Source organism: Pseudopipra pipra, chromosome 15 (assembly GCF_036250125.1).
Source record: "Pseudopipra pipra isolate bDixPip1 chromosome 15, bDixPip1.hap1, whole genome shotgun sequence".
Classification (NCBI taxonomy): Eukaryota; Metazoa; Chordata; class Aves; order Passeriformes; family Pipridae; genus Pseudopipra; species Pseudopipra pipra.
Window position 1 is genome coordinate 5545556 of NC_087563.1, and position 26299 is coordinate 5571854.

Below are 26299 nucleotides of genomic sequence, written 5' to 3' on the forward strand. Positions count from 1 at the left end.
GCCTATTTTTCTGTTTTCCTCAGTTTCCTGGCTAAATACTGGACTGAATTTCCTAGGTCTCAATTCCTGGTTGCCTTGTTTCGTGCAGTTATATGGAGGGCAATCACATAATCCTAAAAAAAACACCATGAAGAGAGAGACTGGAAAACAGGACACAGCTTCAGCCAGGCCCTCAGAGGGGATATGGACAAAAAGCCCGATGAGGGCCAACAGAGTATGACACTGGTCCGAAATCACTGACACCTCAGGGGCAATGAAAAACTGTACAGACACTGAAACCCTGCCTGAAATGAATGGGCAAGAACACTACGGACACTCGAGGTGTAAGACCCCTCCTCACCCTTCATAGGAGGATGTTTTGTTTTGCAGTGTTTTGGTTTTGGATTTGTTTGGTTGTTTGGGGTTTTTTTTTAACATTTCATCCATTTGTTCTATATTCAGGAGGGCTAGAGACACATGTGCCCCTGGAAGGATGAAACCCCGGATCCTGATGGACATCTCTCAGGTCAACACTGAACTGAGGGGAAGATCTAATGGCTGCCAAAGTCTGAATGCCACCTACAAGCAACTGAAGGTCAAGATGTTGTTGGGTTGTTTTTACCCTTTTAGGCCACCTAAGCAGACCTTTCACCCTTGTCACTTTTCCAGCCTCAGTCTCCAGAATATCATCAAACACTGTGTTCCAGACAGTATCTATTGAGCTCTTTCAACATACCAGTGTCTGCAGCACTACTTCACCACATCATCCTGCCGACCTCCACTTCAGTGTTGCTGGGTTCTACTAAAATTGAAACAAACTTTTAAGCTCTTAAATACTGTCATTCCATATTCCTGTCTTCCACGAGGCTTTAAAGTTTACCAGTACTACCTATCTATTTTTTGTCCTTAACCCCATCATCTACATCCCTCTACACTGAATGCATAAGCCATTTACCTGGACAAAATTGAGTTGATGTGTAGTTAAGTCTTTAAAAGTCATCCCTGCTAGTCAATTCCCTCATTAGGAAACCACTTCCTATCAGAAGTGCCCTCAGGTTTTGAGAGCACATCAAAATTGGATCCACTTAAGCAACCGAGCTTTGATACTGTGCTTAATGACTTTCTAAATTTGTCATTTACAAAGTACTTTACAAGCCTTCCTAAAGCAGAGATGAAGCTGCCCATGCAGGAGCAAACCTCCCCAGCTCTCCTCCTTCAGGAGCCTGGGTGACGTGTGACGTACGCGGTGCCATTTCCCGAGTATATGACATTTCATTGCAATCTCACCACTTCCTCAGGACCATCTGGCCACCTTCTCAGCTATGAACAGATCATACAACTGTGGCAGCTCTTCCCCTCTTCTCTTTCAGATCTGTCCCTCCTGTCATTTCCAAGCTACCTGGGTCGCTCCGGGAGAGAAACAGGCGCAACATTTTCCCAGGCAGCAGCACCAGCTGAAATCAGCACTTCACTATGACACACACAGGGATTCTACAGCTTCCCTGCTGCTTCTTGTACACAAAACATTGCTATTCTGTCTCAAAATTATAAAGGTAGATTGTATTTTCCCCCCCACTTGAGCACTACACAGATCTGCTCCAACTGCATCACCATTAGTCTAAACAGCCCATATTTCCCATTGCTGAAAGTGAGCATTTCTTAGTGGGAAACTTTAGGAAGCAAGCTTAATCTGCCACTTTTTTAACCCAAACAGAAATCTGGAACCAGGAACATTCAAACCTATTTTCAAACTGGTCTTGCCATTCAGAGACATTCACATGCACACGAAAAACCCAAAATATTCCCAAGAGTAGAATCACAGTTTCACTATAATCCTTCCTGCAAATTATGAAGTGCTAAATAGAAAGCTGGAAAAAAAAAAATTGAAGTAATAAAATATTGAGAACGACATGTCAAAATTACAACAGTAAAAACAAGAAAATAAACTCCTTGGCTGTCATCTGTCTGGTGCCTTTTTGTAAACTCCTCTGACACAAAAATATAATTTTTTTTCTATTGTAAGTCTGTTATTCAACATCCTAAGAAAAGCCCAGATTATACTGCTCATATAATTGAAGCAATGATAAAATGTGAGGTCACTTTAAATTATGAAGTGGTTTTTCTGTTTTAAGATTCGTTTGAGAAATTAGTGTATGAAATGACCACTGAAAACTTCATAGCAAGGAAAAAATAGAGAGAATATAATTTCCCTAATTTTTCATAAGATTCAACCAGAAGTACAACATAAATAGAGCTTTTCCTATTCTACCTTATACTTTTTCCAACTTAATTTTTTTTTTATTCATGGTGCTCCTTCATTCAATAATAAGTGATATGCACACAAGGCATTGCCTGTTATTCAAACTTTCAATTACTACAGTAAAAACCAGCAGAATTCATTGTCACCAACAGGTCTAGAACAGGAAATACTGATGGATATGGAACCTGAAAATATTGGGGCAGCTTCCTACAACACCTTTCTACATGACTTGACTCATCAGCCCCGATGCTGGAGCCAGGCTGGCTCCAGTGGAGGATGGAAAAGCTTCTCCAGGAAGAAAGGAGGTGAAGTGAGGAAAGGGAAGGTGCACTGCTGGATTCAGGGGACTCTCCAGGTTCATTCCAATAACACAAGACTTTCCCACCCCTCCCAAGGTGCAGCTGGGTATCGACACAGGAGTGTTTGCTTCTCACAGGTTTTATCCACAAAGAGCTGCCAAACCCACAGTGTTTTCTTGTGGATTTCTTTAAAACGTGCACAGATTTCCACAGTAATTCCACGACCTTGAACTCTCCCTTGTTTTGCTGACCTTGGGGATTGCTTTATTCCTCCTCATTCATTTTTGTCTTGCTGCTCAGTTCACAATCACTACTGTTAAGAGAAAAGTAGTCCTTGATCACCTTTTTTGGTCTGACATTATTTTAATAATATGGTTTCAGCCCTGGAAATTCTTCTCCTCATCCCCCAAGACACCCTTTTTTTTTCCTTCTCTGACACACAAATGTAAAACAGAAACATCTCAAGTGTTTGGTATTATAATATCAATGCAGAAATCTCGTTATAAACATTTTGTTTTCTGTCACATTCTACCAGTCATATTACCTATCCATTATATACAATAATGTTATCAATACAAAAAAAGTCAAGGTGAAAACCTTCTCAAAAGTCACGACACCATTCCAGATGTTTTCTCTTTCACAACAGAGGAATGAACACAATCTAGATTCACATCAAAAGCCCTCCTCCTGGATTCACTTTGAGCCTACTAGTTCCTTTTAGCACTCTGAAATATTACCAAGACCTGCTCTGAGTTCACGTGTTACTTTTCCTTTCTCCTTTCCTCTACGTAGGATTATCTTTTCTCTTCTCTATTATTGGTCTGTTCAGCTTTTCACTCCCATCTGCCTAATGTCAGTTGAATTTAATCGCCTCCCTAATAGCCTGGAACTGGTCATTCAATAATAGTGAAGCCAGGAAAAGAGAAGATTGCAGTTCTGCTGCAAAAGGATTCTGCACATAAATGCTCCTTTAGTTATGATCATTCTGTTTTCATGGATTTTTAAATTTACCTTAATTTACCATGTTTTATATTTTTGAGAAGAACATAATTTTTAATTCAACTTTTAAAAAAAAAGGAAAACCTCTTCTCTTTTTTAAAAAAAATGGGGAAAAAAAAGCACTGGAAGCCTGAAAGGGTACTTGTTTCAAGGTCACTCCCTAAATATAACCACCACCTAAGCTTTACTCTGGAGATAGAAATACTGTAGGCTTAAGAAAGAACATGACAACTGATGAAAAAGCTACTTTTTGAAAGTTTTCCAGAATTTTTTGGAATAAACTGTTCCAGGATTTAATAAAAGAAAAAAAATAAGCATTCAGGAACTGTGGTATATCCCCTATACTCCTTAGGTCCCCAGAGGTAATTCTCTCTACAAAGTTGGCACATGAAATGAGAGGTGTCCTGTATTTCTAACTGACTTTTTATATTTGTACAAAAAAAAAAGAGTATTTTACTTAAATAAACTCAAATACATCATGTTGAATAAAAATTTGGTGACAGATTTGTGTTACACATTCACATTGACTTGTCTAAAGAACTTGAGATGATCAGATCCCAACAGTAGGAAAAGCTGCGAGATATGATAAGAATTTAGAGCCTAATCAGATTTCTGAAAATAAAAGTGTTGTTTTTCAAATGTCAATAAGGTGTTTTGTCAGGAAAAATTGCAGTGTATCAAGTAAAACATGGAATTTAATGAGTTTCCATTATTTCAATTTATCTATAAGCATTTCAGACCTGCTAGTATTTCAAGGTTCACAGTATTCTAGTTTATGATAAAATTAAATCATACTAAATCTACAAGTGCAGAAAATGGTCACAAGCTTTGTGAATGGATTTGAATGGGAACAAAATCATATTGCCAGAGCAATTTTTAGAAATTAGGCCTCCTCTGTGCTACTTGGAGATGTGCTAAAAATGACAAAACAGATTGAATAACACCAAAAAAAAGTGTTGGTCGTCTTGTTTGGGTTTTTTTAAATGCAGTGCTAGGAATTATGATGGCATCTCAATATTAAAAAAAAAAAAATCATCTTTTGGAGTTGAACTACTGTTTCATAACACAACACTTGAACTGTATCAGGGAAAGAGCCTTAACAGTACTTTAAATAAAGTCAGAGGTCTGTGCATCATGAGTTCCCTCAAATATTGCTGGGGATAAATTGGTAAAGTCTCATTCTAAGCAATGCCTCGTTTTATGCTGGTATCCTGCAAATCTCAAACCATATCAGAGTGCAAATTTCTCTTGAAATATAGATTCTTGTTACTTCCTCTCCAGACAAACACCTGGCAGGTTATTGATCTGCTTCTGAAGGACAGAGTGTTTATTATGTAGGAAACCACTGCTGGGCACAAGCGTGAGAAATTAATGATGGGTTTGTAAGTGTCCACACCGTGGTGCTGAACCAGTGGGGCAACTGTCAATCTATATGATAATGTATCCCAAAACTTCATGAAATCAGCCATGTGAAGAAGCATCGATTTTTGAGCTAACCAGGGTACGTGAGAGAGTAAGGCTAAAAAGTTTCCTAAGTTAACACCTCTGTGAATATAACAGTTGCTTCTGACTTGTGGGGTGGTTTTTTTTCAAACAACCAAACACAGAGAAACCCTTCTCACAGAAACTTTGCCAAGTAAAAACGAGTTCCACATACTGGCTTGTTTCTTGCTTGCTACCTGATTATGTTCTTCTTTCTCCTGTTAACATCACTGTTAGAAAAATTACCTCTTCAAAATGGATTCACTGCACTAGATTTCTAATTACTTAATAATTACCTATTCAAAATGGATTCACTGCACTAGATTTCTAATTACTTAATAATTCATTATTATAAGGATGAAATTGAAAACCAAGCAAACAGACCCATTCTTTTATCAATATCTGCGACAATTTGTATAAAAGTAGGTCCTGAAATCACATTTCCTCAGACAAAAGGTGTGTGGCCCACTGCTGCCATTGAAATGGAGACAACCACCTTCAGAGAAGTGAATTTCTGCTACAGAATTGAAACCCAATCATTCCATAATGCCAGAATTCTATTAGTCAGGTTTTCTATTTGAAATTACGCTCAGTAGCCTTACCAAAAGTGCACTAAAAATCAGTGGAAGTTGTCATATTTTCTGTGAATGGTACCATTAAAAAGAAAAAAGGAAAAATCAAATAATCAGTCACTTATTCCTTTTAAAACATGGGCTCCCTTGTACAAACCATTATTAGTAAATGCACGTTCCCTCCTTGGTTTTGATGAAGAAATGTATCCTGCTACTACAGGAGATAGTACTTGAAGATTCAATTTAAATAAAAAAAAAAAAAGGACTGCTGTTACAAACAAAATCAATGGCACTTTTCTGAACTTCTTTCTATCAATATATAAACTGTAATTTGTTTTTTCCTTGTTTGCTTTGACAAGCAGTTGCTTGTTTTTTTAGTGCCTGGCCCAGACAACTGTCAGTAAGTACAGGGAGGAGCCCAAAACAAACACCTACAAAAATCCTCTCCTGAGAGGCGCCCAAAACGTATCAAACTGAATTTTATCACAAGTAATATGCTTAGCAGAGAGCTGCCTTCATGAGCTGGTGTCAGCTGCTGGAACAGTTGCTCTGAGGGTGTGATGTTAGGGAGGTTCCTCTTCACCTCCTCAGAGAGACAAGAATCAAAACCTTTCGTTTCTATTTTAACTAAGCTGAGTTTGCACCTTCCTCGCTCCACAGGATGGAAGGCAAAAATCACACAAATCCCTTTTTACTATTTTCCCTCTTTAGTTCTTGAAACATATGTAAGTGCAGAAAATACCCCAGCTAAAAACTTTAAGGTGATACATATGAAGAACCTGAATCGAGTGACTGCTGAGCTGTTTTGTCCCAAGTGAGTGGTGCACTGCCAAGAATTAATTTCTGTGACCTTAATAAACCACACCAAGCAGAAGTGTTCTGCCCCAACCTGATCTATAGGTTTGCTTTCTAAAAGCCCCCCAATACCAATATGCAAACGGCAAAGTAATTCTTTTACAACTTCAAAACCATGAAAAAAATACATCAAATTAAATCTGATTGTTACGAATGAGCATCACTGTTCCAGCTACCAGCACACTGTGGATTATTAATACCACTTCAAGCTGTGTAGAAAAATCACATATGAGAAACTATTTCTCTTAAGAAATTTCTTTCTGCTTCTCATCATTCAGTTTAATTTAATATACTCCGAGCACAAACTTGTGTGAAGGATCACGGTGCAAAAAGCAAATTGTAAGACCAAACATGATATATATCATATGATGCATCTGTGAGCTTCCTGATACTGATGGTTAAAAAAAAAATCTACATTAAAAAGCAGCTTTAGCCAAACTGAGCAAGTGAAAATACCACCTTTAAAAGAAGACTTGAGTATTTTTAAGTATGACCACGTTCTCCCACGTGTACATTAGGAATGTATTTTAGAATCAGGCCCTACCGTTCTCCTCGTCTGACTTGTTCTCGTTCTCGGAGTCGGTGAGGGTGAGAGCTGAGTTTTCACGACTTGACAGCCCAGAACTGCGCCTGGATTTGATCCCTCTTCCCCACAGCCTGATGGCATGTTCCGGAGACATCCCCCCCTCCGTGTCCGAGTCGGCGTCGGAGCCCGTGCTCAAGGAATAGCCTTGGTGGAGTATTCCTATGTCTGAGCAGTAGCCGCTGCGATGGGGAGAGGGCTCACAGATCCCTAGTTCTGCAAGGGTGAAGTTTGTTCCTGGAAGGGTAATAAAAAAAATAAATAAAAATTCATTAATTTAAAACCCAGGGGATTTATTTTAAGCTTTAAAATAACAGACCTTTTTAATTTCACTTAATTATGCTGTGTACCATTCACTTAAGAGGTGGACTCGATGATCCTTGTGGGTCCCTTCCAACTCAGACTATTCTGTGAAATCTGTGACATCTCTGGTCTAGCAAAACTTAACCTCAAACACAGTAAATGCAGCTAAAATGGATAAATATAGAAATATACAGAACAAAGGTAGGAAAGGTCTCCAAATTTTAAGTTCCTATTTTGGCCCCAAATAACTAATCACTGAGGTGTGTGATTAACGTAAACCTCGCAACAAGTGTTAATGAGATGACCTGCTTTGCTATGCATCTAACCTTGTATTTGCAGGAGCAGAGCATGAGCTTTGAAGCTGTGCATTTGATTACTAGAAAAGAGGGATTTTTTCTCTGCAAAGCTCATTTGCTCATACACAAGCCTTCCACAGACACAGTGAAAAAACACAAACCCACGAAACACGAAACCTTGGCACCAGCTTTGCACTTTTACATTTGGTACAATTGGCAATTTAATACCTGCTGAAGAAATCAAGATAGACCTGGTGAGCATTGTAACTCTTTTCTACCTTTTTCCACCATATTCAAGAAGAAATTGTGCATCAGTACCAAAATCAGGAGGTCACCGGGTTTAAAGGCAAAACTTTCAGAAACAATGTCAAAGTACGTGACCTTTAGCAGTTAATAACGACTCAGTGGACAAAGTCTCATACATTTTTAAAGCACATGGAGTCCCCCTGGGTTCTCAGGAAGCACAGACTTGATGGCTGATTTCTGCTTATGTATTTGTTTCCTACAGTAATGAACAGGGCAGTGAAAAAAATAGAGGGAAATATTCACTGGTCTCTGAGGCTTTAAGAGGTTTTGAAAAGCAAAGTAATTTGAGCTTCATTACATTGGGCTGAAACCAGAACTGAAGTCGCTGGCAGTGTAACTGCCAATTATTTAATTAATTTCTTAATTCACAGAGAAACCAGATCTGTGGTCTGTGTTTCTAAAACGGTAGTTTTATTTTGTACAAAATCAGCTTATGTTTTCTCCTCTTCCTCTATATATTTGTCAGAATAAAGCTCTACAATGGAAGTTCGTAGACTAAATAAAACACAATTAAGTGTCTTCTATTAATAAGGAAGTCAACCAGATTTTTTTCAAGGATTACAACTTCTTTCACAGATTAGCCAGGAGTTTTAAATCTATCTTACCTGCCTTCTAATATTTAATGTAGTAATCAGAAATTTACTGGTTTAGTCAAAAGCAAGGAACTCAACAGTCATAAAAATGAGCTTCTTAAGTGCACTTCAGCCTAGAGATTTTTTTGCCTTTTTTTTTTAATAAATGAAGAGCTCTAACATGACAAATGAAACAGTTACTTTTAAAGAAAATGTAAATTTTAATCATGTGCAATTTCAGCAGGAGACATTTAACAAAAACAGTTTGATTGATTATAGTTTTGGTTTAGTCCTATTATCAAGCTAACCTTAAACTTATTAATGGAAAGGTCAAATTCAAACCAAAATAAATATAAAAATATGGAGTGATCTGATGCTTGGTAGCTCCACACTTTCTGACTTACACAGGTAGAGTACATGTTGACATTACATATATGTTAAAATTACTAAACTTATCATGAAAATTAAGATTTTCAAGTTTTCTTGTTTGCTGGTGGCATAAATGTCTACAAATACACACAAATTACAAATATATTAGCTTAATTAAGCTGGTTTACATCCACGGTAAACCATTTTAATGATATTCTGTGGATTTTAACAGCCCTTACAATCCCATCTGATTTCCCTCTGATTAGCATCCTGTCTGGACGTCAAAATCCGACTGTAAAATCCGATGCAAAAAGCATCTTCAGAGAAATTCTTGCTTTATTTGTCTGAGGAAAAGGGTAAAGGCACTGAAAGTGAACTGCAGTATTCAGAGAAATCATTCACCCATTTGAGTTTTATCGCCTGGCATTTTGGCATCTCTCAGTAACTGACCACATCGAAAAAAATTGAGAAGTGGATCACATCAGCTCGAGAACACAAATGGAATCAGCCCCTGGGCCTCTGGGAAAGGATTTTCTGTGCTGCTTCTCAGAAATCTCCTTACAGTCTTACAACAGAAAATCTCAAGCATCCTGATGGTAGACATGAAATATTCTAGAAATTTCCCTCTCTAGTTAAGTTATGTTCTCTGGGAGATTCTAATTAGTTTTACTTAATAATTTTTGGCATTTTCTTCTGCAAAATATTATTTGAGATTTTTCTGTAAGACAGCTCACAGTGGCAGAATAATTTGTCCTTGGATACCCATGGATAACAATTTTTTCACATCTGCATATATACACGTTTTATATATACATACATATATAAAAGCAGTTGTCAGATATATATTTTATATCTACATATGCAAAAATCTATCTATATATATTATAATTCCTGCTTTCTTCATAGCCCTTTATTTACTGTAAAACATGAGGGAAAGGAGATAGAAATACTATGGTTATATTGTCTAAACCTTTTCTTGATCTGGATCATGTTCTCCTACATCCCTTGTTTCCCTAAAATGAAACTGCCCACATCTCCTGAATAACATATGAACTGCTGTCACTAATCTATTATTCTCTCATTTGCTTAGCCATTATTGCACATTAAGGTATTAAGGGCATCAGTAGACCACCCCTGTAAATTCACACAGAGGGTAAATATAATCTGAATGCACAGAAATAATTTATGCCATAATTCGCAGCAGAAGGAACCCTACTATTACTTTGCAGATGAAGTATAGTCTCAGAAATGATGAAAAAATACCTAACTCATATTTCATATGCACTCCCCCTGCCAGAATACTCCATATGGGACCCCAATGACAGAAAGTTCACCAAGAACAACACAGCCTTCCTTGCCCCATTGCCAGTACAAACTACTCTGAGGTGGAGGGAGGAAACACTGACCCAGCCTGGCCTGGGGTTAAGATTTAGTGTATCCTTCAAGAAGTCTCTTCCTTACAGCTCTAAGTGATTAGGAGCTCAAGCAAAGAACATAGGATCCTTGGTGGTGGAAAAGAAAGAAACTTATTTCTCATGAAGAACACACCACAAAAAATAAAAAGTCACAAGGTTTTTCATTTGCAACAGAGCTTGGCAGCCTCCATCCCCAGTCCCTTCATCCCTACCTACAGAAATCACTAGACCATTTCCATTAAAGAAAAGCAGTTAAAACCAGCTGCTCCCTTAAGGTGTGTGTAATCTCTCATACCAAAACAGATCAGTAGTACACTAGTTTAGAAGTGTAATACAATGTTATGTACTTGATCATCATTGCCCATAATCTACATGCTGTGAATAGTCTCTCAATAGAATAGATGTTTTCCTTTTAATTAGCACATTAGTTGTATTATCTCTCTAGCACAGTTCCTTTGACAGAAATTTACTATTTCAGTTATTTAGTGTAAAAACACTTACTAAAAGTGTGTTGACTTCAGCGATGCACTATTGTACTCATTATCTCCACTGAGCCTAGAAAGCATCCCCACATAAACAGAGGTTACTTTCACCCAGCCTCTGGGCAGAGGTCTCATTTGGGTAATTAAAACTGCAGGAATTGCCCTTCTGAAGGTGAATCTAATCCAGCTGTGATCACTACAAGATGCCTCAGAGGAAGATCCCGAAACCAGGAATGTACAGATGTGATGGATTTGCCTTCAAATCATCAAGTTCACAACTGGACTAAGTCGAAAATCAAAAGGATACTATCACTTATGGTCTTTGCTACCACAATCAATTACAAGTAGTAATGATAACAAGAATCCATCTATTTAAGACATTCCATCCTTTCTCAAGCTCTTGTTATGTTTAGAGCTATAATGATTTTGCTGGCACAAGCACCACCATTTAGCTCCAATCTGTAGTATGTGAAGAAGTCTCTCTTTTTAACAAACTGTGATGCACACTTAATTTTTCTCAGTTCTTCATGATTCAGTCATTACAATGGCAGAACAAATGATGACAATCTCATTTTTTGTCCAGCATACACATTTTTAACACTGACCTTTCTTCTCATCTTCCTTACCCAATAAACAATTGCAATCTCTTCAATCATCCCATTTCAATACTATTCTTTTCCCACAGTTAAAGATCCTGGTCTACAAAATGTTTTTTTTTTTTTAATTCTACCCCATCAGATATTCCAAACTGAGACTCTAGACCCATGCTGACAGATACACCACTGTCTTTCCTTTATTTCTGAAGCTTTTCTACTATTGCATTTACAATAAAAAAATAATAATGTAAGACTTTTTTTTAATAAATCTCCCCCTCCCACCTTGATACATCACTATAAAACATACTGCATCTTTCTGATAGTTTAAATGCACTTAAATCAGAAGTATATTTTCTGTGCAACATACAGGAATTTTAACCACAGCATCACAAATGAATACCCTTTGTGGCAAATTCATTAGCATGAAACATGCCTGGAAAATTCTCTCTCTTACCATCATTGATATTACAATGACTGCTTTACAAGCAGCTTTTCCTCCCCCTTGTAATATCCACAGAAGTTATAACAAACTTTTTACCTGGACTCTCCTAACATTCCTATTTCCTACCTCTCTATTCATTTTTCCCTAAATAATAAATAATTGCCCTTTGGTAGCTTAAGGAAGGGGCAGTGTAAGCTCCTGTGGAACAAACTCTGCCCTGGTCAAACACAAAGTATCAGAGAACAGATTCCTTGGAATGTAGCAAATAACAATAATGACCAGTCTCTACCTTGTTCTAGGTTCTAAAATTGATAGTTGGGGGTTAAAAGCAGCAGGGTCTCCTACACACTTCTGTTCCTGCCTCCTAAGAAGATTCACAGATGGCATATTTTCACTTAAGATCATTAAATTCCAGGTATTGCTACTCAGAAAAGTTAAACATTTTATAACCAAATTAATGTGAACTTTAACCACTTAAGGATGCTAAATCTTACTTTGAGAGAGCACATTTGTGACAAAGGCATCAGGAAATGCTTTAACAGATGTTACTGAGAAGGTTGAGAATAGCACAGAGGTCTCGATGCCCATCTCTGCACACATGGACATAGAGACACACCCCACTCCAGGTATGCTTTCTACAGTGTAGAATATACATTTAAACAATGAAATTTTGTTAGAAAGACTAACACAGTTTATGCAGTCAACAATTTTTTAAATTCAAAAGAAACACAGTAGTTTTCTAAAAAGTGAAACTCTGGCTGCCTCGGTCCCTTCTGCAGCGAACTGAGTAGAAGCAGCAAAGAGAAATCTTTGTGCACATTGCAACACATGGTTTGAAGGTATAATTCATTTCCCAGCTTCTCTCATCAATGGCAGAATCCTTTAATTGTCTTTTCTGTAATCTGCCTTGCTTCTTTCTGATTTGGAGATGCCCCTGCTGTGCTGGTTTTGGCCAGGATAGAGTTAATTTTCTTCACAGTAGCTGCTTTTGGATTTTTGCTGGAAAACTGCTGGTACCTCTGAGTTACACTGGTAACTCAGAGAGGTTGCAGCTATTGCTGAGCAGTTCTCACAGAGAGTCAAGGTCTTTTCTGCTCCTCATCCCAACAAATAGATGCCTGGCATCACCTTATGGAAATGAACTTATTTTTGATGATATGTTGCTTTAGGGAAAATCACGCATTTATTGTTTTCCCCTCAAATGCTGATGTTGATTAAAAACAAAATCAGATTGCAAGGACAAGAGGACAGAGCTAGGTGTCAAGAAAGACTATTATTTATTATCTGCCCCACACAGCTCAGGTTAAAATGTAATTCTTCAGGCTAATGCTTCACTTTCTCAGCCTATCTTTGATTCACTGAAAGTTTTCCAACTTTTCCCACCTCTGAGGAGTGGTAAAAGGAGTACAGATTCATTTATTACAGAGGGATGTGTTATTCCTACAGCCCAGTCCCTTCTGACACCCGAAGGAGACAGAAGGATGCAATTCTATCAGCAATTACTCTGCTCTCCTCTGCTGCTTCGCCCTCCTGTGCTCTCCCTGGGTGCACTTTTCCTCTCCCTCCTCACTGATTAAGTGCCAGCAGAAAGCAAATTCCAGGCTGAGCCTCCCCTATTATTCCCTGTGCCAGAGCTCCCCAGTTCAGGGAGCAGAGTGATGGGAAAGCCCTGCTCAGACCTGACCCCATAGAACTGGGCACACCTGCAAACTTTCAGCCCTTCTGATCAGACTCCAGGAAGTCCATCAGATTTCAGCAGAGATGCACAGAGACCAGGGAAAGATTTCCAAACTTGGCATCTCTGATTCAAAGCATGGAGACGTTTAGTTTAATCAACACAACAGTCATGTGATGTTTTCACCGCAGGCAAAAGGAGGGATTTTCTCTTGCATCCATCTCAGATACTCCTTGTCCAGCTTCCAAACAAACCAACCCCGAGGGACATGGCAAATTTCAACCCAAATAGTTTGATCTGTCCAGGTTTTGAGGTGTTATTTTAAGAAACATGTGCAAACTCAAGTATACATAACACAATAACAGTCAAATAAGATTAGACCGTGGTCCTACAGAATTTAAAATCACAGTTTCCAGCACTGAAAAGATGTCATTTGCATTCTAGTCTAGCTCACAAAGATGTTGATTGCCTGTTGCAAAATCCTTTTAGTTATGTCAGAAAAGGACAGTGAGTTCTCCTTGGTCTCCAGAAAAACAAACCCTCAGTTGACCATATATATATATAAATATAGATATAAGTACTTTTTGGATAAAATTGCTGTACAGCTCCTAATCTTCATGATACACTAAACTGAGTGCAATTATTAAGAACAATTTCTGTGAAAATTTGCAGGAAACAACCAAGGGATAAATTAGCTGTTGATAATTTACTGAATTAATGAAAAGTTTTTTCTTATTTTTATACTGTTAAATCAAGATTTTATAAGTGGTAAAAAATAAATCTCTGTTCATGACTTGATAAATAAACTGTGCTCTCAAGAAGCAGAAGAAGTCACAGGTAATAAGGTTTATACTTTCATAACTGTTTAATTGGGAACTCTTGAAAAACCTGAATCAGCTGTCATCACAGACAAAACCTTAATTGTTTCTTTATCCCTTGCTTCACAGGCTAGGAACATGGATATTCTATATTTTATGAAGGTCCCCAGGCACATATAAAGATTTCTGAGCACCAGCAGCTGTCAGCTGTTTAGTCACAAGGTGCTTCTTCACTGTAAATACCATTCACTTCAAAATAACAGTAATATAAATTGAAACCTGCACAGTAGAATAAAAGAAGTTTAAACCATTTTTTTGGCTCAGAACTTGTACTTGTATTCTGAATGACGCTGCTTGTAACAGGTTTTAGAACTGTTTAGAACAGAAATGCCAGCCTTTAACTCTGCATTTCTAATCCTACTGGAGGACCATCAGTAGACCAATGTGAATGACTTCAAGGACTGATAAAGGAATTCACCTAAAATAGAAAGAAGGGCTTCCCAGAAGAATTAAAACAATTCAAATGGAGCCCCACATGAATTAAAAAAGCATATTAAAGAAATCCATACAAACTTCAGGCCAGACTTAGAGAATAATGAAATTAAAGCTATTTTTGAGTTAATATGTATTTTATAGTCAGATAACAATGAAAACAGATGAAACCCTTTGAGACAGTTTACCTACTAAAAAATAAACATAAACAGATTTTCTTTTATTTATGGTTTGCTTTCATTTTATGAAGAGATCAGGAAACATCTCTATTTATTTGACTGAACTATAAATTGCTTTCAGCTTTCCATTTTTAATCCTAGTAAAATAATTAGTTGTTTTCAAGGTCCAGTCAGTTGTGGTGTTATAAATGGATCAGCTGGCACCTATTCAGATACTGTTGGTCCTGAGCTTTGTAAAGATGAAATATACACCCTTAATACCATATTTTCTTACATGTCCCAGTGCCTATAATTTGAACACTGCCTATACAATCCCAAGCACAGAAAGGGATACCCCAGTTCCATTGCAGGGAGTGACTGCTCTGCAGAACTATGGAAGGAAGAAATACGACCTCCTCCCATGCAGCTCTTTTCTTTCCCTGCACTGGAATTTCCCCCACACTCAAACCATGCTGCTATTCTGATTTTCTGATCACTGTATACCCAAGTGCAACCTCATCCTTTGAGCCTGTTGCACTGGGGCAGTGGTGCTGGCAGGCACAGCTCTCCTTGGTGAATGCAAAGTGTTCCTCTATTTTATCTACACTTCCCTCTCTTCCAGTGGTTTAGAGTTTCAGTACCTGTGCTTTAATTTAGATTACTATTCCCTTCTTCTTCAATGAAGAGAAGTGAAGATTTGTGATGTGCCAATAGATTCTGCCTATTCTAACTTTCTGCTGTTTGAAACTACATCTTTGTTTTAGAAAACTCCACCTTAACAACAGGGCAGTTGTTGCACTTCTGTCCTCTTTTCTCTTCCATTTTTGTCTAAAATTTGAGGGACTGCCAGCCCTGACTTCATTGGTTAATACCAGAAGGGAGATTCAAGTTAAGCTCATACAATAACTTTGGCATTGAGTTTAACAGGTGGCAAGGTGTGATCCTCTGAAGAGGAATTATCAAGATATCTCAACTAGAACTACAAATTTGTTGAACAGATTTTTATGTGTGGGAAAACATTGACCCTGATTTTCAAACACTGATTTTAAAAAGAATGATTTTTTTCCCCACGAGGTCAAATATTCTGCACAAGAACCAGTTGTAATAATAAAAATAAATAAACAAATAAAATTTTTGTGCTCTTCTCTACTGCTTAGTTCTGCATTAAAAATTTCCAGCCTAAACTCAAAACCTTTTTGAGGTGTTATTATTAGGAGATATCACAGTAAATATTACAAAGAGAACCAGACCAAAATTTGGTTTGTTTGAAAGAGAAGTTAGTGTGCAGGCTGTGTTATCTGACTATTTTTAACACACACGTCATCTCACTTGCTAAGTGCCTTTACTTGCTTCATAAGTGCCTTGCAGATCAGGTGAAATGATAAATTCACATCTCACTGATAAAGGTCAAGTATGCCTAGGTACCATATGATTATATTATTATTTTTATTTATCATCATCATTATTATTATTTTTTACTTTGCAGCCTTCAATTATAGAACGCTTTGGGTTTAACAAGTGGGAGATTAGATGGGATTATTCATCAATCCTCACACAAGTTCACACTTTTTAGCCCAAAAACATTTTGCAGAGAAGTATTTTAGGCTAGCTCACGTATTTCCTTTTTGGCTATATGGGAGCCAGAGGCAGTTTTGAACCTAAAATCAGGGTTTCTTTGAAAGGGAATGTGGCTAAGGTAAGGACAGCACTGAAGACCAGGGATGGGAAAAAAAACCAAAGCAAAAAACATCTCCTTTCTATCACTTACAGGATACCCTGGATGAGAACTTGGCCATTCTGCTCCCAGCCCCTTTTTCCATGCTGTGAACACTGCCAGCAGAGCTCTGTGCTGCTCTTGAACATCTCTTGCCTGTGGCCTTTCAGCCACTGTCTTATCTGAAAAAATTGTTTTCTTAATTGCGGGTGTGAGAGGGCACAGGAGCTGAGCTGGCCCCTGGCTTCAGATGGCTTAAGCCACCATGACAGGCTCTGGATACTCACAGATTTATCCAGCACTTTCAGAGACTGAGGAACCTCTGAATCAGCTAAGCATATTAAAACTTGCCAGCACCTCTATTTAAATTTCAGATTTGTGGTTCTCAAAGGCATTTAGTTGCTCTATTTTCTTCTTTTTTTATCTCTTTAAAGACTTCAGAACAGAGAACAGACATACACGCTGCAAAAGTACCCGTGGATTTAAGTTCTTCTAAAACTTACTTTTGTCATGGAAACTGAACACAGAATATGTTTTATGGATTATTTTTTTTTGGTATACTTTTTTTTAACTGAGAATTTGGTGAACAATGTGCATGGATACATAATTGAGGAGAAAGCAATTTCCTCTGTCAGTGGGAATGCCAGAAGAAAGAACCCTCAACCCAAAACAGTGAACAACCCAAGCTTTCAAGCATTTCTGACCCTGAAAGTCAAAGGAGAAATCTAAAGCAGAAATAATCAGAAATGTACAGTACTGATAAATTGTGGTCCTCAAAGTACTTTCAGGGATAACTTTCTGAAGTCCAAAACAGGAACCCATAAATCAAGTCCTTCAAAGTCAACAATTTTCTCTGTAGAGGGGAAAGATACTTTTTTTTTTAAAGAAAAAAGCATTTTTGATAAGAATCAAGCACTGAACTAATGATATTCCTACCGATTCTTCTTAGCAGCACTTATATGTAAGAACATATTTGCAAATGAGCTCAGAAGTGAGGTTGCTTTTAAAATAAAATGCAGGATAACATGCATGGACAGCAGGTACCACAGACCCTTGGGAAGTGCAGTATTTACCCAGGTAAATACTGCCCTGACCACGTACAGAGCACAACTCCCAGTGTGGTTTTTGGGGTGGTGCTGGAGTGCTCTTGTCAGTGCTGTAGTCTCTGTGCCTCCATCTCACAGCCACAATTAGTAAAGCCTGACTTGAGAGGGCTGGGAGCAGAAAACTTGTTAACAGGAAACTGGAACAGTGATCACCAGGCATATGGTCTGGTGTAACCAACCCACTGGAGCTCTGTGACAATGACAAACACGCTGCCATTTTGCTTCAACCAAAGTTGTGGGGTTTAATCTTTGACCTATTTAACAATAGTTGCCTCTTCAGAGTCCTGCAGGCACAGCAGACAGCAAACGGGTGATACTGCTCAAAATTTGTTCCCCTTGCAGACTAATGCCACTGCTATTCTTTTATCAGCTTTTAACATTTCTGTTATCAGCAAACTGCCCTTTTTAGAGGGGAAAAAGAACCCTACACCAGTCTGCTCTTATGAATGCCTTGAGCCTTCAAAATTAACAGTGAGAATCCTGTGGTCACAGTATACTCCCGTCTTAAGAGCAGATGTGGCACTGTATAGTTTTGGTATTAAGTCCTGTCAAGCTTCCTTTCAAGAAAAGAACTATTTATCTACTTAACACAGAACATAATCAACTTTTGTAAGTTTCATATATTACATTTATTTCAAAATGCTTGGCATTATTAATCCTTTTTATATTGTTAATATAAAGATTCTGCTTCAAAACCTCAAAAACCCAGAAAGTTTATTTTTTTCCTCTCTTTTTTGCATTGCATGCACTGATGAACTAGCCTGCTCAGCAAGCATTTAACAGATTAGACACTTGAACATGGTTTCAGGCAATGCTCTCTCATGTTTCTGCGTATTGCCTGATAAACACTTCAAAGTAAACCGCTCATAAATATGAAATGAAAAGCCAAGAAGTCGTTATGCACAGCTTTGAGATACAAATCTCTTTATTCCCCTCTGAAGTGGAATTTGATTGACATAATGAGTCATAGATCCTGTCCAGGGACACACTGCCTTATCCCCTTTTCCTCAGGAGACAGGGAGTCTTTAAAGAAATCCACTTCAGAACTTTCTGATAGACAGCTACAGGAAAATTTGAACACTACCCACATTTATTATTTTGTATTAATACCTACCTTGAGGACTGTGACACATGTCAAAGATTGATCCCAAACCCATGAACAGGCCCCAGTAACTAACCCTGGTAAAGGAGGCCAAAGCCAAGATGTTTATTTTATCTCATTATCACAGACATGGTGACAGGACAACAAAGGAGAGTTCCCAGAGCCCACAAGGGTCTGTGCTGAGCTGGGCACTGCTCCCTGCAGGGATCTGCTCATCCACAGGGTCCCTCTGGGAGCCTGGGGAGCAGCAGCTCCATTCCCAGCCATCTGGGAACAGCTATTTACTAACGGAGCTCCATGAGGAAGCAGGTGAGCCCTCCTGGCTTGGGCTGCTCCACCACCAGACTGCATCTCATGCTCTGGTGACACAGATCCCCCTCCTGCCTGGCTCGACCTGCTGGACATCTCCCACCTTGGGACAAGAGCAGAGAGGGTGGCCAGGGGTGATATCACCCTGAGGAAGCCCACAATGCTACGACCCTCATTAGCAGGCACATTTATCAGGTACAGACCCCCACAGTCATTTCCTACACTCCACAGGCCCGTGCTGTGAAGGAAATTAAGACTTTCATGTGAGAAGGAGCAGTTAAAACCATCTAGCCTGAAAAACCTCTGAAATGCTAATTTAGATATTGCTGTTAATAAATGATACCCATATGAAAATGACAAAACCTATGTAATTGTTGGTCATTGCTATTCCACAATATGCCTATTCCAATAAAAGTCGAGCTTTAAGCCACCGCAGTGAAACTGCTCATCAGTGGCACCATAAACAAAATTATGGTGCAATAAATTGCTACCCTACACTGTTCTATTCACAACCTGCATTTGTAGTATTTGTGGAGGTTTTTAGAATGAATCCAGAAAATACCTGCCTAAATAAAGATGCAACTTAGGGCACTTTATTTGCCAGCCATGCTGTATGCATTAAATTATACATCGTTACTGGCTTTTGTTAGCCTGTGCTCCCTGTGAAATAACCATACATAAAGTATACAAGATCCACCACTCACAACTTCTCTTTCTTTTGTTAGTGGTAGTGCTATTATTAGTGTCAGCTATGAGCCATTCACATGATTTACACAAAAATACATACATCGTTAAGATTTAAAAGGCAACAGTAAAAAATTAGCTTAATTTGTGGTGTTCAAAATGCGCTCAAAAATGGTTTTATTTTGCCCATAAAAATGAAAGGCCAATATCTATAAAAAGCTCAGAGTGAAACAATGAAATGGTGAGAAGACTAAATATTAAGATGACTGAATTCCTATTACATGTAAATAATGCAACAATAAAGTCTCATTTTGCAGCAAAAGCCTGAAAGGGAGACTTAGAAGCTGAAGATGATGAAAAAGCCACAATGTGGTATCACCCTCCATCTACAAAGATCATCTCTGCCTCTTCTCAGTCCTCGCTGGCTGACATTACTGAGACATTATTTTCCCTTTAGAAACATTTCTTGTTAAAAAATCTTTTACTGTTGTTACTTATTGTTTGCAAATTGCAAACATGTCTGGACCCTGCCTTAGGTATTGTGAATACTCTTCCTCCTCTACTGTACTTGACTATTTGCATGCTGAAAGGCAATAGTCTGCACTGGCTTCTCTAATCACTAGTAAGTGATGAAGATTTACATCAAAATACAAATACATGAATTGCAACAAATACTGAGCAAAATGCTTGAAAAAGTAAGTGCTTGAAAAAGCCAAAAACTAAATCAAAGCTTATGGTTGTAAACAGGCATTCTCCACTTTTGCAATTTTTGATTATGGATTGTCCTTCCTATGTAAATTAAAAATCTGTGACCCAAATTGCAACTGTTTGTAATTATTCTGAATATTTGTGAGGAGTCATCACCATACACAGAACTAAGGAATTATGGGCATGCACCTTGGCATATATCTGCAAAAACTGTCACACACAAGTATTCATTGTAACACATGTATTGTTCCAGTGTACTCTGGATGAATTGCCACACTGAAAGGCAAATGAGGCATCTGAAACATTCTGAATTACTGAGAGTCTTCACAAGGCCTTCTGCAACAATTAAATTAATATTACACATATGAGTAAAATCACTTACTACAAAAATGAACCAGAGCCTAAAATAAATAATACTTTTTGATGACAGCTATCTTAGAAATCGAGTGTGTTTCTATAAACTAATGTTATTTTAAGAGACTACACCACAGTTACTGAGCTTTCATTACAAGATGTGAAATGTTTTGATAGGGCTTCAAGCAGCATTAGGTATTCTGCTGAGGTCCAACAGGCACAGCTGCCAGTCACACCCTTGGCTCTGTCACTCACTTCAGCACATGGAAACCAAGTTGTCTCCAGGATAAGGGCTCCTCAGAGATCTGCAATCGCTGCTTGACCTACAGCTGAAAAGCAAGTGCTTTGCTCACCAGATCTATTAGCCCTTTGACTTCATTCATTCACTAGCTAATATAAATACATTGCTAAAGCGAGTGATTAATTCAATTTCTTTGGAGAGAGTGTTAAATTCTTGAAGCCTTTAGTATGACTATCCATGGAGGTTCCAAAAAACTCTTATAATTGGTTATCAATTATGGAATCACAGTGAGAAATCTGGCAAGAGCCACTAAGCACTTTTTTTTTTTCCTTTTCACTTTCCCTCCAAGAATAACCTTTCCTCACTGTACCAGAGTTTCATGTAAAATAAGACACTAAGACAACTATCATCTCTATCTATTTTTATGCAGTTCTCTTTCTGCTAGAAGCCTGTTCAACAAATCAACATCTTTCCATTTCTTTTCTGTGCTTTCCAGGTTTGACATCAACACAACAGCTGAAACAACACTCACTGTTGCTCCTAAAGGAACAAAACTTCCATTAAACACTGCAGGAGGTAGACAACTTAAAAGAGAGGAAGAAACCCCAGACCACTTTTGCACATATTGCTGAATGCAAGTTCTTCTCTCCATTGCTGGAGAGAACCAACAAATATTTCAAATTGCCTAAGATGTCAGTGTGTAACAAGGAGTCTGGAAAGCATTCTGACATAAAAATCTGGGAATCTGACCTGACAGTCCATTGCTTTGACATGAAGAATGCCATCTTTTTTCTTCTATATTTAAGATCTAATATATCTTGGCATCTTCTGATCCAAGGATGACACTGTGATGAACACACCATTCAAAGCAAGTGTCCAGTCTAGAAGAGGAAGTTCTCTTCCAATCATCTTGACTGTTTTCTTCATTTGTAACCAGATAGAGAATATATAGACAGTCAGGTGTGATTTTGTTTTTTAAGTTTTGTAAATGAGGCTTATCTTAAACAAGTTCCACATAGCTGGACATAAATGGCTGAAGAAACTCAAATTTTGGAAGCATCTATAATAACTTTCTTCCCTGCTTAAATCTCATTCTGTGGAGAGAAAAGAAGGAATACCTTCACATGTGTTATAATCAATTCTAGTTTTGCAGACTGCAACAGTTATAACTGTAAGAGAGAGGCCATATCTGCTGGTTCAGTCTCTGAATTGCCCTAAGCTTCACCAGTTGTCAAGAAAAAAAAATACAAAAATGCCACAAAACCCCAGAGAACTCTGTAAAATGTGCAAAAAAGAGTATTTAATTTTGAAGGTGTTGGTAATGCAGACGTTCATTTTCAGTGCACACAGAACAGTTGCAGCTGAGTCCAGACAAATGAACAAGAGTATTTTCAATTTATGCATATGTTATATTTACAAACAAATTCTTCCCATTGATGCCAATTGCTACAATTTATTAAATCAGCTAAAAAATTTCGACAGAAAGTCAAACATTCAACAATTTTGTAACCCTGAACTTATCTGAAAGCTGGCAACTAAGTGAAAGAATATGTTTTTTGTAGTCCAACTAAAAAGAATATAGATAACTATACGCACTTCTTTGATTGCCCTTTTCAACATATATATATTCTAGTACTCTCAGCTCAAGAAACAAGTAGTTTTGGGTACAAGAAGCTTATTTGTATGAGCTGCACTGCACAGCTATGTGTGCGAGGGCCAACAATAACCTGAGCTCCACGTCACTTGAAGGATGCCTTCCCAGAGCCTGCATTTCAGTGATGGAAAGCATGATCCTCCCTCCACAGTATGCACTGCACTATGCATTTAGTCCTTGGAGAGCTTTCAGGATGAAAAGACTATAGTTATTACTACCATCATTATTATTAATGAAAAATACACATGTAAAATTAGGTTTCGAACACAGTGTTTTATAGCCCCTATTTGTCTCTGTGGACACACGCCATAATGGCTTTAACAGACCTTTAACACTCACTGACTAATTAATCTTTACACTCAGGACCCAGCACTGAGTTTTATTCAGTAAGGAGCAGAAAATAGCATCCGTGGATTGGGCTTGCAAGGTCCACTGCATGAATAAATTGACAGGCTGCAGGAAGAGTTGGCATTAAACAGCTCCTCTCCTCCCCTCAGTACCCCTGGAACAGCCTTCAGCAGCCACTGAAGCTTCCCTTCACAAACTTCTCACATACAATTTATTTTCATTTCCTAAAGTGACTCTTTTCAACCTTACAGGGACTCACTCTTCCAAATACATTGACACTGATCGAAAAAAAATATTACAGGGACTAGATATCCCTTTAAAATAGAACTGCATTTCCCACGCAACCAAAGTGTGCACCAGCAAATTCAGCTTGCCTATGGAGAGCAGAACGAACCATACAAATTAATAGACCTCAGCAATTTGTCAGAAAAACCTTTAGGCTTCCATTTCCAACTCAAACATGTTCTAAATATGAAAAAAAAAAAAAAAGCAGGGGGAAAATATTCTGCGAAAAAGAAAGCACAAAGAGAAAATACACCACACAATTTCCTAATAGAATAAATTCAAGAATAAGCGTATAGGAGTGAATTTCCCTCATCCCATTTGCATGATACAGTTACAGTCAATATAGCTTACCTGGAGTCTGCCTTACTTTAGCTATAAAGCCAGACAACCAGAACACAGTCTTCAGTCACAAAAAATAAAGTATTATGTGTTTACTAGTCAAGCTTCAGTGGCAGACATTTCACCAAGATGAAATTACTCAGGTTCCTAATTTTTTTTTCTACTATAGGTAAACCCTGGTAACACTCTGAAATTCAAGAACACGGTATCTGCTTTATTCCATGAAGCTAACTTCAAGAATAGCTTACTCCATCTCTTCTACAAGTAAAAATTGTACTGGGGAACAAGCCTTGTGAGCTGCAGCACAGAAGCAGCAGTGACAACAGTGCAGCACTCGTTTGGAGAGTCAAAAATGACCTTCCCAGACTGTCCCCTTAGCCAGGGAGGTCACAGATCAGTTACCTTGTGTATCTCACAACAAAGCCCCCATTTCTCTGTATGCCTGTAGAGATAATATTTGTCAGATGAGCTCTTTTTCTTTGGAATTCCTAACCAGTGGTTTAGTGAGTCTACATTTCACAGCAGAGAGCTATTAATTAAAGTCCAGTAGGACTCAAATCTGTGCTTATTAACGGTTGGATGGACCTAAGTAAAAACATGTCTACTCCCACACCTCAGTCTCCTCTCCTCACTCCCTGTTTTTCCTCACTTGTTGCAGCACATTTTCCGTTTCCCACCATAAATTCCACAAAATCCTCCCTATCAATGAGCCATATTCTGCTCTCAAGCCACCTCTAACTGATCTCTCAAGCCTAAAAAAAGGAGAGGGAGGTGAATCAACCAGGAAACAAAATCCTCAGCTGCCATCGCTTGATCAGCTACAGCTTATGGTTTTATCTCCCCAAACATTTTCCCATTATAAAAAAAAAAAGGTTTGTAATGCTCTATGCATCAGTATATGTAAAAAAAAGACTTCAGAATTTAATAGGATTTTATAGAGACTCGGCTTTGTGAATTACACTCATCCAAAAAAAATATAAAAATATCTAAAGTCATTTCTATTTGATTTGAATCCATTTACGTATGACAATATCTGCTATATCCTGACAGGAACAGTCCAGCTGAAATTGCAAGCACATGAAACCAGCAGCTGGCTCTCTTCCCACTTACCTGCAATCCTCTCAAGTGGGGGAGGAAAGTTAACAAGCACTGTGTAAACCTCCTCCACTGCTTTAGAATTAAAAGAAAAATTTGGAATCCATTAGATTAGTTTTTACTCGGATTAACCATTTACTCAAATGGTCACATTCGGGCCACCTTCTGAATCGGCAGCACACCTTGCACACATTTTATAAGCAACACAGTGCAGAAATAGTTGCTTTGTGAACAGTTACATCACATTCACCAGGTCAGAAACAGCCTTTGCCCTTTCCATCACAAAACTGTAAGCACAAGGAAAATATAATTCCAGCATAAGAAAGACTGGAAAAAGCAGCTTCAAAACTCCAGTCTATTGGTCCAGCTCATCAGAAACACACAGTGATCCATGACATCCCACTTACATATAACATGAAGGGTACGGTTCAAGAGAGAGTAGAAGGGAGGTCAGTTATTGAACCAGAAATTCGCCTTCTGTCCCCTCCTAGCACAGCCTCACCTTCCCTGTGATGAAGTGTCACAGGTAAGGAAGAACAGGCTGGGGATGTACAACTGCATTACACACAGGTCACAGCTACTGCAGGACTGGATCTGGATGGTATCACATGTGCCTTGATTCCTCCTCCTCCATGGACATGAAATGGGAAGACACAGTGACCCTTGGACCTACATTTGTTAATGGCACCTGCAAACTAGAAGAGTTGTAAGGGGTTTTTTTCAGGTTAGAAGAGAATCTAATAGTAAATTACAATGTAATGGGCATGACAGAGGACTCTGCCTTAGGTTTCTTGTTTTTGATGTATCTGTTCTGAATAGAAAAAGAAATCATCAAATATCACCTAAAATGTGTGAGAACATAGACTCTTCATAGAGCAGTGCCACTGAAGTGATTACATACATTTAGTTACTCAGAAAATATCTCATTATTATTTGCAAGTACCTGAACAAAACATTCACCCCCATGCTGTGACACCACTTCTGCAGGTGAACACCATTTGCAGCCACCACCATCCCACGGGAATGGGAGCCTGACTTCTGTTGGGAACTGTGCACGGGATCACTGCCTGCTAACGCTTGAGAGCAGGATCTTTATAAAACTGAATTATCTATAGCTGTGTGTCTGGGGAAGAATTTAACTGCACAGACCCAGAAAAGTTAAGAAGAAACTCTGAAGATTAAACTACAATATATACCTATACCGAGTCTGATTTTTAGAAGTGTAATAGCTTTACTTTGATGTAATGGCTTCCAAAAATTAACTAATGAAACTGAAGTAAGGTCACTAAAATAATGAATAAGTGTCCAAAAAGTGAATTAATGTGGTTTTACTGCTATTTTAGACTCCTGTGATTTTTTCCCCTCAGTGTCTTCATTTAGATACACCTGTAGTTTAATTTTCTTGGT

General features: G+C 38.2%; 1 protein-coding gene across 18 annotated transcripts in view; it reads right to left on the reverse strand.

The window, feature by feature from the left end:
• The window catches only part of TENM2 (teneurin transmembrane protein 2), a 1078265-nt gene that overhangs the window by 443916 nt on the left and 608050 nt on the right, over positions 1-26299 (reverse strand). For all 18 annotated transcript variants that reach the window (XM_064671589.1, XM_064671588.1, XM_064671590.1 and 15 more), the window contains one exon: positions 6991-7266. In XM_064671589.1, coding sequence (XP_064527659.1) covers positions 6991-7266 — 276 coding nt within the window. The remainder of the gene's footprint in view (positions 1-6990; positions 7267-26299) is intronic.